This window comes from Salvelinus alpinus, chromosome 28 (genome assembly GCF_045679555.1).
Source record: "Salvelinus alpinus chromosome 28, SLU_Salpinus.1, whole genome shotgun sequence".
Classification (NCBI taxonomy): domain Eukaryota; kingdom Metazoa; phylum Chordata; class Actinopteri; order Salmoniformes; family Salmonidae; genus Salvelinus; species Salvelinus alpinus.
Genome location: NC_092113.1, coordinates 18,478,733 through 18,492,952, shown reverse-complemented (window position 1 = coordinate 18,492,952; position 14,220 = coordinate 18,478,733). Strand labels below are relative to the sequence as shown.

At 40.5% G+C, this 14,220-nt stretch overlaps 1 protein-coding gene across 1 annotated transcript in view; it reads left to right on the top strand.

Annotated features, from left to right (window-relative positions):
- The window catches only part of LOC139557323 (adherens junction-associated protein 1-like), a 75,701-nt gene that overhangs the window by 38,224 nt on the left and 23,257 nt on the right, over positions 1-14,220 (top strand). The window contains exon 2 of the mRNA XM_071371981.1: positions 9,977-10,728. Within this exon, the coding sequence (XP_071228082.1) occupies positions 9,977-10,728 (752 nt within the window). The remainder of the gene's footprint in view (positions 1-9,976; positions 10,729-14,220) is intronic.

Below are 14,220 nucleotides of genomic sequence, written 5' to 3'. Positions count from 1 at the left end.
TCTACCCTTTAGCTCAGTGCTGATGTTGCCTGTAATCCATGGCTTCTGGTTGGGGAATGTACTGTACGTACAGTCACTGTGGGGACGACGTCATCAATGCACTTATTGATGAAGCCAGTGACTGATGTGGTATACTCAATGCCATCGGAAGAATCCCGGAACATATTCCTAGCAAAACAGTCCAGTAGCTTAGCATCTGCTTCATCTGACCACTTTGTTATTGACTGAGTCACTGGTGCTTCCTGATTTAGTTTTTGTTTGTGCACAGGAATCAGGAGGATAGAATTATGGTCAGATTTGCCAAATGGAGGGCGAGGAGAGCTTTGTACGCGTCTCTGTATGTGGAGTAAAGGTGGTCTAGAGTTTTGTTTCCTGTGGTTGCACATTTAACATAAATTAGGTAAAAGGGATTTGAGTTTTCTGTTATTAAACTGTATTAGTGATTTAAATACTTGGATGGCTCACAACTTCCTCCAGCCAAATCAAGACAAGACCGAGGTACTTACTATATTGTTGGAGCCAAAGCACAGAGAGAGAATCTGGCCGCGCATTTTAATTCACGGGCAAAGAAGATAAAACACCAGGTAAAAACGAAGGTGTTATTTTATATTCCGAACTAAATTTTGAATCACACATTAGGAATGTGACAAATCTCTTTTTAAAAGCATGTCTGACATGTATTGGGGTGCACAACTGTGGATTGATTTAATTAAGGATCCGCCCCTTTTTTTTAATTTTCACCTAAAATTACATACCGAAATCTAACTGCCTGTAGCTCAGGACCTGAAGCAAGGATATGCATATTCTTGATACCATTTGAAAGGAAACTCTTTGAAGGTTGTGGAAATGTGAAATGAATGTAAGAGAATATAAAACGTTAGATCTGGTAAAAAACATGAGTATTTTTTTATCTATCATCTTTGAAATTGCAGAGAAAGGCCGTCATGTATTATTCCAGCCCAGGCACAATTTAAATTTGGCCACTAGATGGCAGCAGTGTATTTGAAATGTCTTAGACTGATCCAATGAATCATTGCATTTCTGTTCAAACTGTTGTATCAAGACTGCCCAAATGTTTATTAATACATTTTCAAGTTCATAACTGTGCACTCTCCTCAAACAATAGCATGGCATTACTTCACTGTAATAGCTACTATAAATTGGACAGTGCAGTTAGATTAACAAGAATTAAAGCTTTCTGACAAAATCAGAGAGAGAGAGAGAGAGAGACCTTAACAGGAAGCCAGTGTAGGGAGGCTAGCACTGGAGTAATATGATGACTTTTTTTTTTTTGGTTCTAGTCAGGATTCTAGCAGACGTATTTACTAACTGAAGTTAGTGCTAAATGCGGTGAAGAAGGCACAACAGCGCCTCTTTAACATCAGTCGGCTGAAGAAATTCGGCATGGCCCCTAAGAACCTCATGAACTTCTACAGATACACCATTGAGCGCATTCTGTCGGGCTGCATCACCGTATGATACTGCAACTACACCGTCCTCAACCGCATGGCTCTTCAGAGGGTGGTGTGGTCAGCCCAACACACCATCAGTGGCATGCTGCCTGCCTTCCAAGAAAGCTAAGAAAAAGATAAGGACCTAAGCCACACGGGCCACAGACTGTTCACTCTGCTACCATCTGGCAGACGGTACAGGTTCATCGAAGCATTGACCAAGAGGCTTGGAAACAGCTTTCATCACTAGGCCATCAGACCATTGAACAGCTATCACTAGCCGTCTTCCTGCCCGGTACTCAGTCCTGCAGCTTAGAGACTTGTGTGCACACATACTCCCACACACTCACACAAAACATACACACGCAGACTCTTGCACTCACGTATACACTCACACACGTGCATACGCCCATACTCACAAACACACACGCATACACACACACTCACACAGCCAATGCTGCTGTCCCATGTACAGTGGGGAGAACAAGTATTTGATACACTGCCGATTTTGCAGGTTTTCCTACTTACAAAGCATGTAGAGGTCTGTAATTTTTATCATAGGTACACTTCAACTGTGAGAGACGGAATCTAAAACAAAAATCCAGAAAATCACATTGTATGATTTTTAAGTAATTCATTTGCATTTTATTGCATGACATAAGTATTTGATCACCTACCAACCAGTAAGAATTCCGGCTCTCACAGACCTGTTAGTTTTTCTTTAAGAATCCCTCCTGTTCTCCACTCATTACCTGTATTAACTGCACCTGTTTGAACTCGTTACCTGTATAAAAGACACCTGTCCACACACTCAATCAAACAGACTCCAACCTCTCCACAATGGCCAAGACCAGAGAGCTGTGTAAGGACATCAAGGATAAAATTGTAGACCTGCACAAGGCTGGGATGGGCTACAGGACAATAGGCAAGCAGCTTGGTGAGAAGGCAACAACTGTTGGCGCAATTATTAGAAAATAGAAGAAAATAGAAGAAGTTCAAGATGATGGTCAATCACCCTCGGTCTGGGGCTCCATGCAAGATCTCACCTCGTGGGGCATCAATGATCATGAGGAAGGTGAGGGATCAGCCCAGAACTACACGGCAGGACCTGGTCAATGACCTGAAGAGAGCTGGGACCACAGTCTCAAAGAAAACCATTAGTAACATACTACGCCGTCATGGATTAAAATCCTGCAGCGCACACAAGGTCCCCCTGCTCAAGCAGGCGCATGTCCAGGCCCGTCTGAAGTTTGCCAATGACCATCTGGATGATCCAGAGGAGGAATGGGAGAAGGTCATGTGGTCTGATGATTCAAAAATAGAGCTTTTTGGTCTAAACTCCACTCGCCGTGTTTGGAGGAAGAAGAAGGATGAGTACAACCCCAAGAACACCATCCCAACCGTGAAGCATGGAGGTGGAAACATCATTCTTTGGGGATGCTTTTCTGCAAAGGGGACAGGACGACTGCACCGTATTGAGGGGAGGATGGATGGGGCCATGTATTGCGAGATCTTAGCCAACAACCTCCTTCCCTCAGTAAGAGGATTGATGATGGGTCGTGGCTGGGTCTTCCAGCATGACAACGACCCGAAACACACAGCCAGGGCAACAAAGGAGTGGCTCCGTAAGAAGCATCTCAAGGTCCTGGAGTGGCCTAGCCAGTCTCCAGACCTGAACCCAATAGAAAATCTTTGGAGGGAGCTGAAAGTCCGTATTGCCCAGCGACAGCCCCGAAACCTGAAGGATCTGGAGAAGGTCTGTATGGAGTAGTGGGCCAAAATCCCTGCTGCAGTGTGTGCAAACCTGGTCAAGAACTACAGGAAACGTATGACCTCTGTAATTGCAAACAAAGGTTTCTGTACCAAATATTAAGTTCTGCTTTTCTGATGTATCAAATACTTATGTCATGCAATAAAATGCAAATTAATTACTTAAAAATCATACAATGTGATTTTCTGGATTTTTGTTTTAGATTCCGTCTCTCACAGTTGAAGTGTACCTGTGATAAAAATTACAGACCTCTACATGCTTTGTAAGTAGGAAAACCTGCAAAATCGGCAGTGTATCAAATACTTGTTCTCCCCACTGTATATAGAGACATGAAACACTGAACACCTCCTGTTTCTTTTATACTGTTTTTCACACTTTATTTATATACTCTATTCTCGACATAGCTCATTCTAATATATCTACTACAGTACATCATATTTTAAGACGCCGTTTAAACACACCGCATATTTATATACTGGATGCTTGTCATAGAAAATATGCCTACGGCTGAACATACCTATCAATCTTAGTATATATTTCCGGTGTTTATATGCATAGATTGCATTTAGATTACTGATACAGTCTTATTTGGGTTGTTAATTGGATTCGTTTTGACATTTCTTTATTTAATTTTTTATTCGTTTTTGATTATTGTGTACTTGTTTGATATTTTACTGCACTTAGGCCCTAGTAATATAAACATTTCGCTTCACCCGCTATAACATCTGCTTAAACTGTGTACGCAACCAATAAACTTTGATTTGGATTTGAACAATCATCATTCTCCCTCATGAATTATAAAATATAAAGTGTCTTAAAGATGTGAGTTTTTGGCAATAACAACTAGGTAGTATGGGGTGGCAGGTAGCCTAGTGGTTAGAGTGTTGGGCCAGTAACCAAAAGGTTGCTAGATCGAATCCACAAGTTGACAAGGTAAAAATCTGTCATTCTGCCCTTGAACAAGGCAGTTAACACACTGTTCCTAGGCTGTCATTGTAAATAAGAATTGGTTATTATCTGACTTGCCTAGTTAAATATAAAAAATCTGTGACTGCCTCATTTTGGTCTTATTTAGCAAAATTTCAAATTGTGTTTATTACATTGGATAAAGGTAGAGACTCAGACCTAGAAAATTGTATATCATACACTGCAGTTGAGGAACAATGGGAAAGTAAATTCTGCTTTGAAAGTAAACCAACTTTTTGAGAAAATGGCACTTGAATGTTTTGATACTCCTACAGTGCCTTGCAAAAGTATTCATCCCCCTTGGTGTTTTTCCTATTTTTACAACCTGTAATTTAAATTGATTTTTATATGGATTTTATGTATTGGTGAAGTGAAATGAAAAAAACAACATGTTTAAAATAATGATAAAAAATAAAAACCAGAAAAGTGGTGCTTGCATATGTATTCACGCCCTTCGCTATGAAGCCCCTAAATAAGATATGGTGCAACCAATTACCTTCAGAAGTGACATAATTAGTTAAATAAAGTCCAAATTTGTGCAATCTAAGTGTCATATAATCTGTCACATGATCTCAGTGTATATACACCTGTTCCGAAAAGCCCCAGAGTCTGCAACACCACTAAGCAAGGGGCACCACCAAGCAAGCGGCACTATGAAGACCAAGGAGCTATCCAAACAGGTCAAAGTTGTGGAGAAGTACAGATCAGGGTTGGGTTATAAAAAAATATTCGAAACTTTGAACATCCCACGGCGCACCATTAAATCCATTATTAAAAAATGGAAAGAATATGGCACCACAACAAACCTGCCAACAGAGAGCCACCCACCAAAACTCACAGACCATGCAAGGAGGGCATTAATCAGAAAGGCAACAAAGAGACCAAAGATAACCCTGAAGGAGCTGCAAAGCTCCACGATTGGAGTATCTGTCCATAGGACCACTTTAAGCCGTACACTCCACAGAGCTGGGCTTTACAGAAGCGTGGCCAGGAAAAAATAAGCAAACATGTTTGGTGTTTGCCAAAAGGCATGTGGGAGACTCCCCAAACATTTTGAAGAAGGTACTCTGGTCAGATGAGAATAAAATTGAGCTTTTTGGCCATCAAGAAAAACGCTATGTCTGGCGCAAACCCAACACCTCTCATCACCCCGAGAATACCATCCCCATAGTGAAGCATGGTGGTGGCAGCATCATGCTGTGGGGATGTTTTTCATCGGCAGGGACTGGGAAACTGGTCAGAATTGAAGGAATGATGGCGCTAAATACAAGGAAATTTTTGAGGGAAACCTGTTTCAGTCTTCCAGAGATTTGAGACTGGGATGGAGGTTCACCTTCTAGCAGGATAATGACCCTAAGCATACTGCTAAAGCAACGCTTGAGTGGTTTAATAAGGGGAAACATTTTAATGTCTTGGAATGGCCTAGTCAAAGCCCAGACCTCAATCCAGTTGAGAATCTGTGGTATGACTTAAAGATTGCTGTACACCAGCAGAACCCATCCAACTTGAAGGAGCTGGAGCAGTTTTGCCTTGAAGAATGGGCAAAAATCCCAGTGGCTAGATGTGCCAAGCTTATAGAGACATACCCCAAGAGACTTGCAGCTGTAATTGCTGCAAAAGGTGGCTCTACAAAGTATTGACTTTGAGGGGGTGAATAGTTATGCAAGCTCAAGTTTTCAGTTTTTTTGTCTTATTTCTTGTTTGTTTCACAATGTAAAATATTTTGCATCTTCAAAAGTGGTAGGCATGTTGTGTAAATCAAATGATACAAACCCCCCCAAGAAATGTATTTTAATTCCAGGTTGTAAGGCAACAAAATAGGAAAATGCCAATGGGGTGTGAATACTTTCGCAAGCCACTGTACTGGAGAGATCTTCTTTGTCTACACCCATTCAGCACCGTTCACACCCACTTAAGCCTTAGTCCCACCTATCTCTTTAAGTATTCACATATGGTAAATGTGAGGCCATGTGGTAAACACACACTATAGTAAAACAAGTTTATTTGTCACATGCACAGGATACAGAAGGTATAAACGGTACAGTGATATTACTTGCATAGTAGCAATATCAAAAATAGAAAGTGTCCAGATAAAAATATTTTATAAATATTTTATCGTTATTAGATGATGCTTACCCGACACACTTGTCTAAATTGATGGGTCATGTGAAGGAAATGCTATAACCACCCCTCACCCACATCTAGCTAAGTGGATGGGTCACTATTGTCTAGACATGTACACATGCTCATGAAATACAATCAATGGCCGTAACCACCACCAGACACACCTGCTAATTTGATGGGTCATGTAATATTACGGCCGAAGTGGAGTCTTTTGTTTAGACATGTAGCTAGGTAGCTAGCTAGGTAGCTAGGTAGCTAGCTAGCTAATCAATGAACTGGCATAACCCCAACTCATACTACTACAAATACAAACATTGTCATAGCTGTAGTATGAATCTGCAGGTAGCTAAATCTAAGAAACTCGGTTCAATGTTAACTAGATAATATTAGGCTATAACTAGCAATGCAAATGGATTTCTGATTTGAATAATATTACTACACAGATCATACACGTAACCTTAGCTAGCAAGCCAGAAAACTAAAGTTTGCTAACTAACAGTATGCTTTAACTTGCAATAAAAATTACTTTCTGACAAAATTAAAAACGTATCTGGAAAATGTAGCTAGACTCTTACCCGTGTACATGGATGAACGCTTCATGGCAGACTGGAACCATTGAATTCAATATTTTTTGTAGCTACATCTTGTTTGGCCAGCTTTGTGTCAAGTCACTTCGGTTCACACTGACCGTGGTGTGTAAAGAAAGTAGCCCATCACTTTTTCCTACTGATCTGTCGATAGCGCCTGCTAAATTCAGGGTATTAATGTTGTTGAGAAAAGTAGCAAAACTTTTGTAGTTCTTGATGGCTATCGTTATATCTTTTCAAAAACGGCACAGTAGAAAGGACTGTCAACACTTACTGAACAGCTCACGTTAAAGACAGAAGCGTTCTACATGGCAGACCAATCCAAACTCATCTCCTGGCATGTCCTGCTCATACATTAGTTCAGCCAATCATGGCTAGTGGGAAGGTTCCTGGCTTTTTCCATGGCTAAACCAACTAGGCTCATAATTTAACAATTGTATGGAATTCATGGAATACAAGTTTGTTATTAAAGCACATAAAAATTCATATGTTCCAGAAGGCATTTCTGCACAAAACAATTTTCTTCAAAAATAAATGTATACGTTCAAATGCTGCTCCTGTGAAGTAGTGACGTGCGACATACGCCTAGTTTCCTGAAATGAGTCACATATTTCCTAAACTTACAGAAGGCTTGTAAAGTGTGGTGTACCGCACGACAGCTCTCTAGGTCCGCTACTCTATTCTATGTTTACCAATGTCCTGCAACTGGCATTAACCAAGCATGTGTGTCCATGTATGCTGATGATTCAACCATATACACATCAGCAACCACAGCTAATGAAGTCACTGAAACCCTTAACAAAGAGTTGCAGTCTGTTTTGGATTGGGTGGCCAGTAATACACTGGTCCTGAACATCTCTAACACTAAGAGCATTGTATTTGGTACAAACTATTCCGTAGGTTCTAGACCTGAACCTGGTAATGAATGGTGTGGCTGTTGAACATATCGAGGAGACTAAATTACTTGGTGTTACCTTAGTTTGTAAATTGTCATGGTAAAAACATATGGATTCAATGGTTTTAAAGATGGGGAGAGGTCTGTCCGTAATAATAGATGCTCTGCTTTTTTGACACCACACTCCACAAAGCAAGTCCTGAAGGCTCTAGTTTTATCTTATCTTGATATATTGTACAGTCATATGGTCAATTGCTGCAAAGAAAGCTGCTGCTGGCCCAGAACAGAGCGACACGTCTTGCTCTTCATTGTAATCAGTGGGCTAATATTAATAATATGCATGCGAGTCTCTCTTTTGGTTTTAGTTGAGGAAAGACTGACTGTGCCACTTCTTGTTTTTCTAAGAAACATTAATGTGTTAGAAATTCCAAATTGTTTGCATAGTCAATTTACACACAGCACCATCAGACATGCCACCAAGGGTCTTTTCACAGTCCCCAGGTCCAGAACCAATTCAAGGAAACCTACAGTATTATACAGAGCCACGAGTGCATGGAACTCCCTTCCATCTTATAAAGCGCAAGTGAACAGCAAACCTGGTTTAAAAAAACAAATAAAGCAACGCCTCTCCCCCATGTGACCGACTTGTTGTATGTACTGACATGCATGTGTAACTGATAGATGCACACACATACTACATGTTAATGTTGTTAAATATATGTCAATTATAAAGTATTTTGTCTGTAATGTCTTTTTCGTTATGTGTCGGACGCCGGTAAGACTAGCTGTTGCCATTGGCGTCGGCTAATGGGGATTTACAAGCATTTCGCTACACCCACAATAGCATCTGCTAAACACGTGTATGTGACCAATGAAATTTGATTTGATCCTAATAAATCAAATCAAAATCGAATAATAACTGAAAAACGAAATATAAGTGTTGATATTAGTTGGCAGGGGTCTTTACTTCAACATGTTTGTGTTTTGATGTATTTGTAATGCCTTTAAAGACTTTATGACCCCTTTTCCATCTGTTTGATCAGAATTAAATTATTAAATTGTTTAGGATGGAAAATGGTTGAAAAATGTATATATGCCTTTTCTTAAGTATAGACTCTTAGCTTTCATTTGACACCAAATTTGATGTGCTCTTATGAACTTCACATGTTAGTGCTTATGGGACAGTGTCCTGTTTACAGATATCTATCAGTGGATGATTTGGAAACAGGGTAACATTTAACAGGTGTTTAAATGTTTGTTTGAGAGTTTTAATGGTGATGATAATGATGACTAAAGTGATAAAGAATGTATTCCTTCCAATGTTAAATGTAGTATTGGGGCGATGTCCTGTTTATAGATATCAATAACAGCAAAAACATTTAATCTGCCAATACTACCACTGAGCCCTCTTTTGAAGTCTGTTGTTGTTGATATTTTATAAACAGGAAGTGGCCCCGCTGTGCATGCTGATGTCGTGTCTCTGAGTCTACCTTTAAGTTTTCATATTCAATATCGTACTCACATCAAGCCATGTCTAATTCTGACTTTATATTATATGACACCCTTCAGTGCTATCTCGCAGCATAATCTAATTGCCCCTCGGGAATCAAGATGACATCTATGCTGAATATTATGATCAGCTAAACTAGGCCTGACCACCTTTTTTTTTACAGTTGATCAATGACTGGATTGAAGAAGTAAACCTGTAAAATCAAGGATAAATCCTTGCTGCATTTGACAGCACAAAGCAATATTTTAAAGCCTTAATCTTTGAAAATGTATAACACTATTTATTTAGTGTCTGACCTTTGTCATTTCAGGTGCTCAATTTGCCAGAGTTTAGTTAGTCAGAGAGCAGAATTTTGCCTAAGAGGAGAATCAGGTCTGTCTGGAATGCAGATGCGGACCGTACACAATGTTACATCGATATTTGTTTCATTGTGTAGGTGACTAGACCTCCATCAACGTTCTTCTGTGATGCCATCACAGTTAGAAAACACTCTTGGATGGCTTTCTGATGTAGATTAGTCCTAGATTATGCCTAAAGTGCTATTAGTCTAGGATTAGGCGTAATGCATGTCTGGGAAACCAACCCTTCATCTACAAAACTACGACTATCCCTTTTGGTTTAAAATGTGCACCGACGCCAAATCTAAAATGGCCTCTCTCCTTTTCTCCCCAGTCCGATGTCTGCTCTACGGCCGGGGAGCTGTCTAGGGCGTCAGGTGTGGATCCTCCTGGCCATGACCCACCTCACCCTGGATTTCTCCCTGTGTAGCCCCCTCAGTCAGGGCCTGGGGATCAAGCTCATCCCCAAACCTGTGCCTCGCCCCCGGCCCCACTCGGCGCCCCTCTGGGATACTCCCAACATTCTCCATTGGAGGACTGTGAGCACTCTGGCGCACCGGCTCCTCAACCCCGTTCCACTGCCAGACAGCAGGGGAGGGCCAGTGCTAAAGGTCAGGGGTCAAAAGTACAGGAGACTGGCACACAAAGGACAGCCATGTAAGGAGTGCCGATGGAAATACACATCGACCGAGGCATGGGATTCGGCAGCAGCGGTAGGTCTCCCCAGGGGGAGCAAAACAGACGTGGTGAGGTTGTTACGGAGGGCTCGGAGACAGCTGAAATGGGACGCCGACGACAAATCTCAGGATGGCAGGACCACGACGGTGGCCGGATATATCGACTGGGGACCCACAGGGACGGAGGACAACTTTGACGATGGTGAGGGGAAAACGGCGGCCAACTCCACGCTGTCCACCAAGGCCTTGACCACTACCGTGGCCACCACCACTACCACCACCACCAAGAGCCCCCAGAGGACGTTCGCGGTGGTGACCACCCCACACCCTAGGAGGCTGAGCACCACCAAGGCCAGCGTCAGTTTAGGGGAGACTGTCAAACCACCAAAGCCATATGGAGACACACCAGGTAAAACTCCTTTCCTATGTTTTCTATCATGCAATTTCAAAGTCATTCATCTGTATTTCTATCCTGTTTTAAGTGCAGCTGGATTTGGCGTGTCAAGGCTAGTCAGGAAGACAGCAGGAGTGCATCACGTTATTATACACCCATTGCTAACTGTTTGAAGCAAGATTTTGGCACGAATTGCCGTTGTCTGGGACAGATAAGTAAAGAATGTGTTGAATATTTGTGTAAAATAAGTGAAATATCATTCAGTGATGTAAGTGTTCTCCTTTTGACATATCTAGGGTATTGAGAGGGATGGGCCCCTCAAAATTGTTCAACTATTCAAAGCACATCTTCCCTAACCATCGGCCAATTATTATTTTAGGACACTTAATCTTTCCCCTGAATTTAGAGGAGCTATGACTCAGAGCAATCTGTTTTGTTTTATTCAGCAGTTTTTGGTTTCAGAATAGGCATATGCCATGTTTATACCTCTGTAGTTACATTGCCTATCGTAAGTATTCACCCCTTAGATTTCTTAACATTTTATTGTGGGATTAAAATGGATTTAATTGTATTTTTTTGTCAACGATCCACACAAAATTCTTTAATGTCAAAGTGCTAGAAAAATTCTAAATGGGAAAAAAGAAATGGAAAAATAAAAAATAAATGTATCTTAAGTATTCACCCCCATTAGTCAATACATTCTTGAAACACTTTGGCAGCGATTACAGCTGCGAGTCTATTTGGGTAAGTCTCTGAGCTTTGCACACCTGGATTGTGCAATATGTGCACGTTATTATTTTAAATATTCTTCAAGCTTTGTCAACTTGGTTGTTGATGGTTGGTAGACAGCCATTTTCAAGTCTTGTCATTAGATCATTTCCCAGTCTCTGGTGGAAAGCAGACTGAACCAGGCTTTCCTTTACGGTTTTACCTGTGCTTAGCTCCATTCCATTATTTTTTTTATCTTGAAAAACTCCTCAGTCCTTGATGATGACAAGCATACCCATAACAGGATGCAGCCACCTCCATGCTTGAAAATATGGAGAATTGTACTGAGTGATGTATTTTGAACAATTTGTATTTAGGACAAAAAGTTAATTCCTTTGTTACATTTTTTGCAGTTTTACTTAAGTGCTTTGATGCAAAAAGGATGCATGTTATGAACTACTTTTATTCTGTGCAGGCTTAGATTAGTATTGTAGAGTAACTACAATATTGTTTATCCATTCTCAGTTTTCTCCTATCACAGTCATTAAACTCATACTTTTTTAAAATCACCATTGGCCTCATGCAACTCAGTTTGGAAGGATGCCAGTATCTTTGTAGTGACTTTGTAGTGACCCCCCCCCCCCCCCAAATTTCTACTCCCAAACTTATCTAGGCTTGCCATAACAATGGGGGTGAATACTGATACACTATAACCAATACATTTTATTTATTTATTTTTTGTTAATTTTGTAAACATTCATAGAATGTCCATTTCACTTTGACATTATGGAGTATTTTGTGTAGATCAGTGACAATTAATCACAATTAAATCCATTTCAATCCCACTTTGTAACGCAACAAAATGTGAAAGAAATCCAAGCGGGGTGATTTCTTATGATAGGCACTATAGGTCTATTAGTTTATACGGGCATTGTATTACTGTTTTGAAAGTGTTAAATATATTGTGATTTGCAGATAGAGTATTGTTAAATTGTTCTTACCACATGCTTGTGGTACCATGGTATAATTAAATATACAGTGACAGTCAAGGGTTTTTCTTTATTTTTACTATTTTCTACATTGTAGAATAATAGTGAAGACTTCAAAACTATGATTTAACAAATATGGAATCATGTAGTAAGTGTTAAACAAATCAAATATTTTATATTCTTCAAAGTAACCACATTTTGCCTGATGACAGCTTTGCACACTCTTATCATTCTCTCAACCAGCTTCATGAGGAATGCTTTTCCAACCATCTTGAAGAAGTTCCCACATATGCTGAGCACTTGTTGGCTGCTTTTCCTTCACTCTGCGGTCCAACTCTTCTCAAACCATCTCAGTTGGGTTGAGGTCGGGTGATTGTGGAGGCCAGGTCATCTGATGCAGCACTTCATCACTCTCGTTCTTGGTTAAATAGCCCTTATAAGGCCTGGAGGTGTGTTGGTTCATTGTCCTGTTGAAAAATAAATGATAGTCCTACTAAGTGCAAACCAGATGGGATGGCGTATCGCTGCAGAATGCTGTGGTAGCCATGCTGTTAAGTGTGCCTTGAATTCTAAATAAATCACTGACAGTGTCCACAGCAAAGCAACCCCACACCATCACACCTCCTCCGTGCTTCACGGTGGGAACCACACATACGGAGATCATCTGTTCACCTACTCTGCGCCTCACAAAGACACGGCGGTTGGAACCAAAAATCTCAAATTTGGACCCATCAGACCAAAGGACAGATTTCCACCAGTCTAATGTCCATTGCTTGTGTTTCTTGGCCAAAGCAAGTCTCTTCTTATTTTTGGTGTCCTTTACTAGTGGTTTCTTTGCAGCAATTCAACCACGAAGGCCTGATTCACGCAGTCTCCTATGAACAGTTGATGTTGAGATGTGTCTGTTACTTGAACTCTGTGAAGAATTTATTTGGGCTGCAATCTGAGGTGCAGTTAACTCTAATGAACATATCCTCTGCAGCAGAGGCAACTCTGGGTCTTCCTTTCCTGTGGCGGTTCTCATGAGAGCTAGTTTCATCATAGCGCTTGATGGTTTTTGCGACTCCACTTGAAGAAACTTTAAAAGTTCTGGACATTTTCAGAATTGACTGACCTTCATGTCTTAAAGTAATGATGGACTGTCGTTTCTCTTTGCTTATTTGAGCTGTTCTTGCCATAATATGGACTTTACCAAATAGGGCTATCTTCTGTATACCACCCCTACCTTGTCACAACACAACTGATTGGCTCAAACGCATTAAGAAAGAAAGAAATTCCACAAATTAACTTTGAACAAGGCACACCTGTTAATTGAAATTCATTCTCACCTCATGAAGCTGGTTGAGAGAATGCCAAGACTGTCATCAAGGCAAAGGGTGGCTACTTTGAATAATATTTTGTTTTTTTTAACACTTTTTGGGGTACTACATGATTCCATATGTGTTATTTCATAGTTTTGATGTCTTCATTATTATTTTACAGTGTAGAAAATATTTAAAAAATAAGAAAAACCGAGGGCCTTAAGTAAAATGACTGCCATAAAGATTTGCACATAGGAGAGATATGCACAAACATGACAGATATGGCAAACCTGCAACTCCATATTTGGAAGTTATTACACCTGTCTTTTGGTAGGGATTTGACGACAAGAAAAAGACAAGAAGTTCTCACATGTAGACAAGAAGTTCTCCCACAAAGAAAAAAAGTTATTACGATAGAAAGCGATTTGTAGTCGTAAAATCCCTGCCAAAAGTCAGGTGACCTAAGCGCTTCCAAATATGGAGCTGCAGGTTTGCCATATCTGTCATGT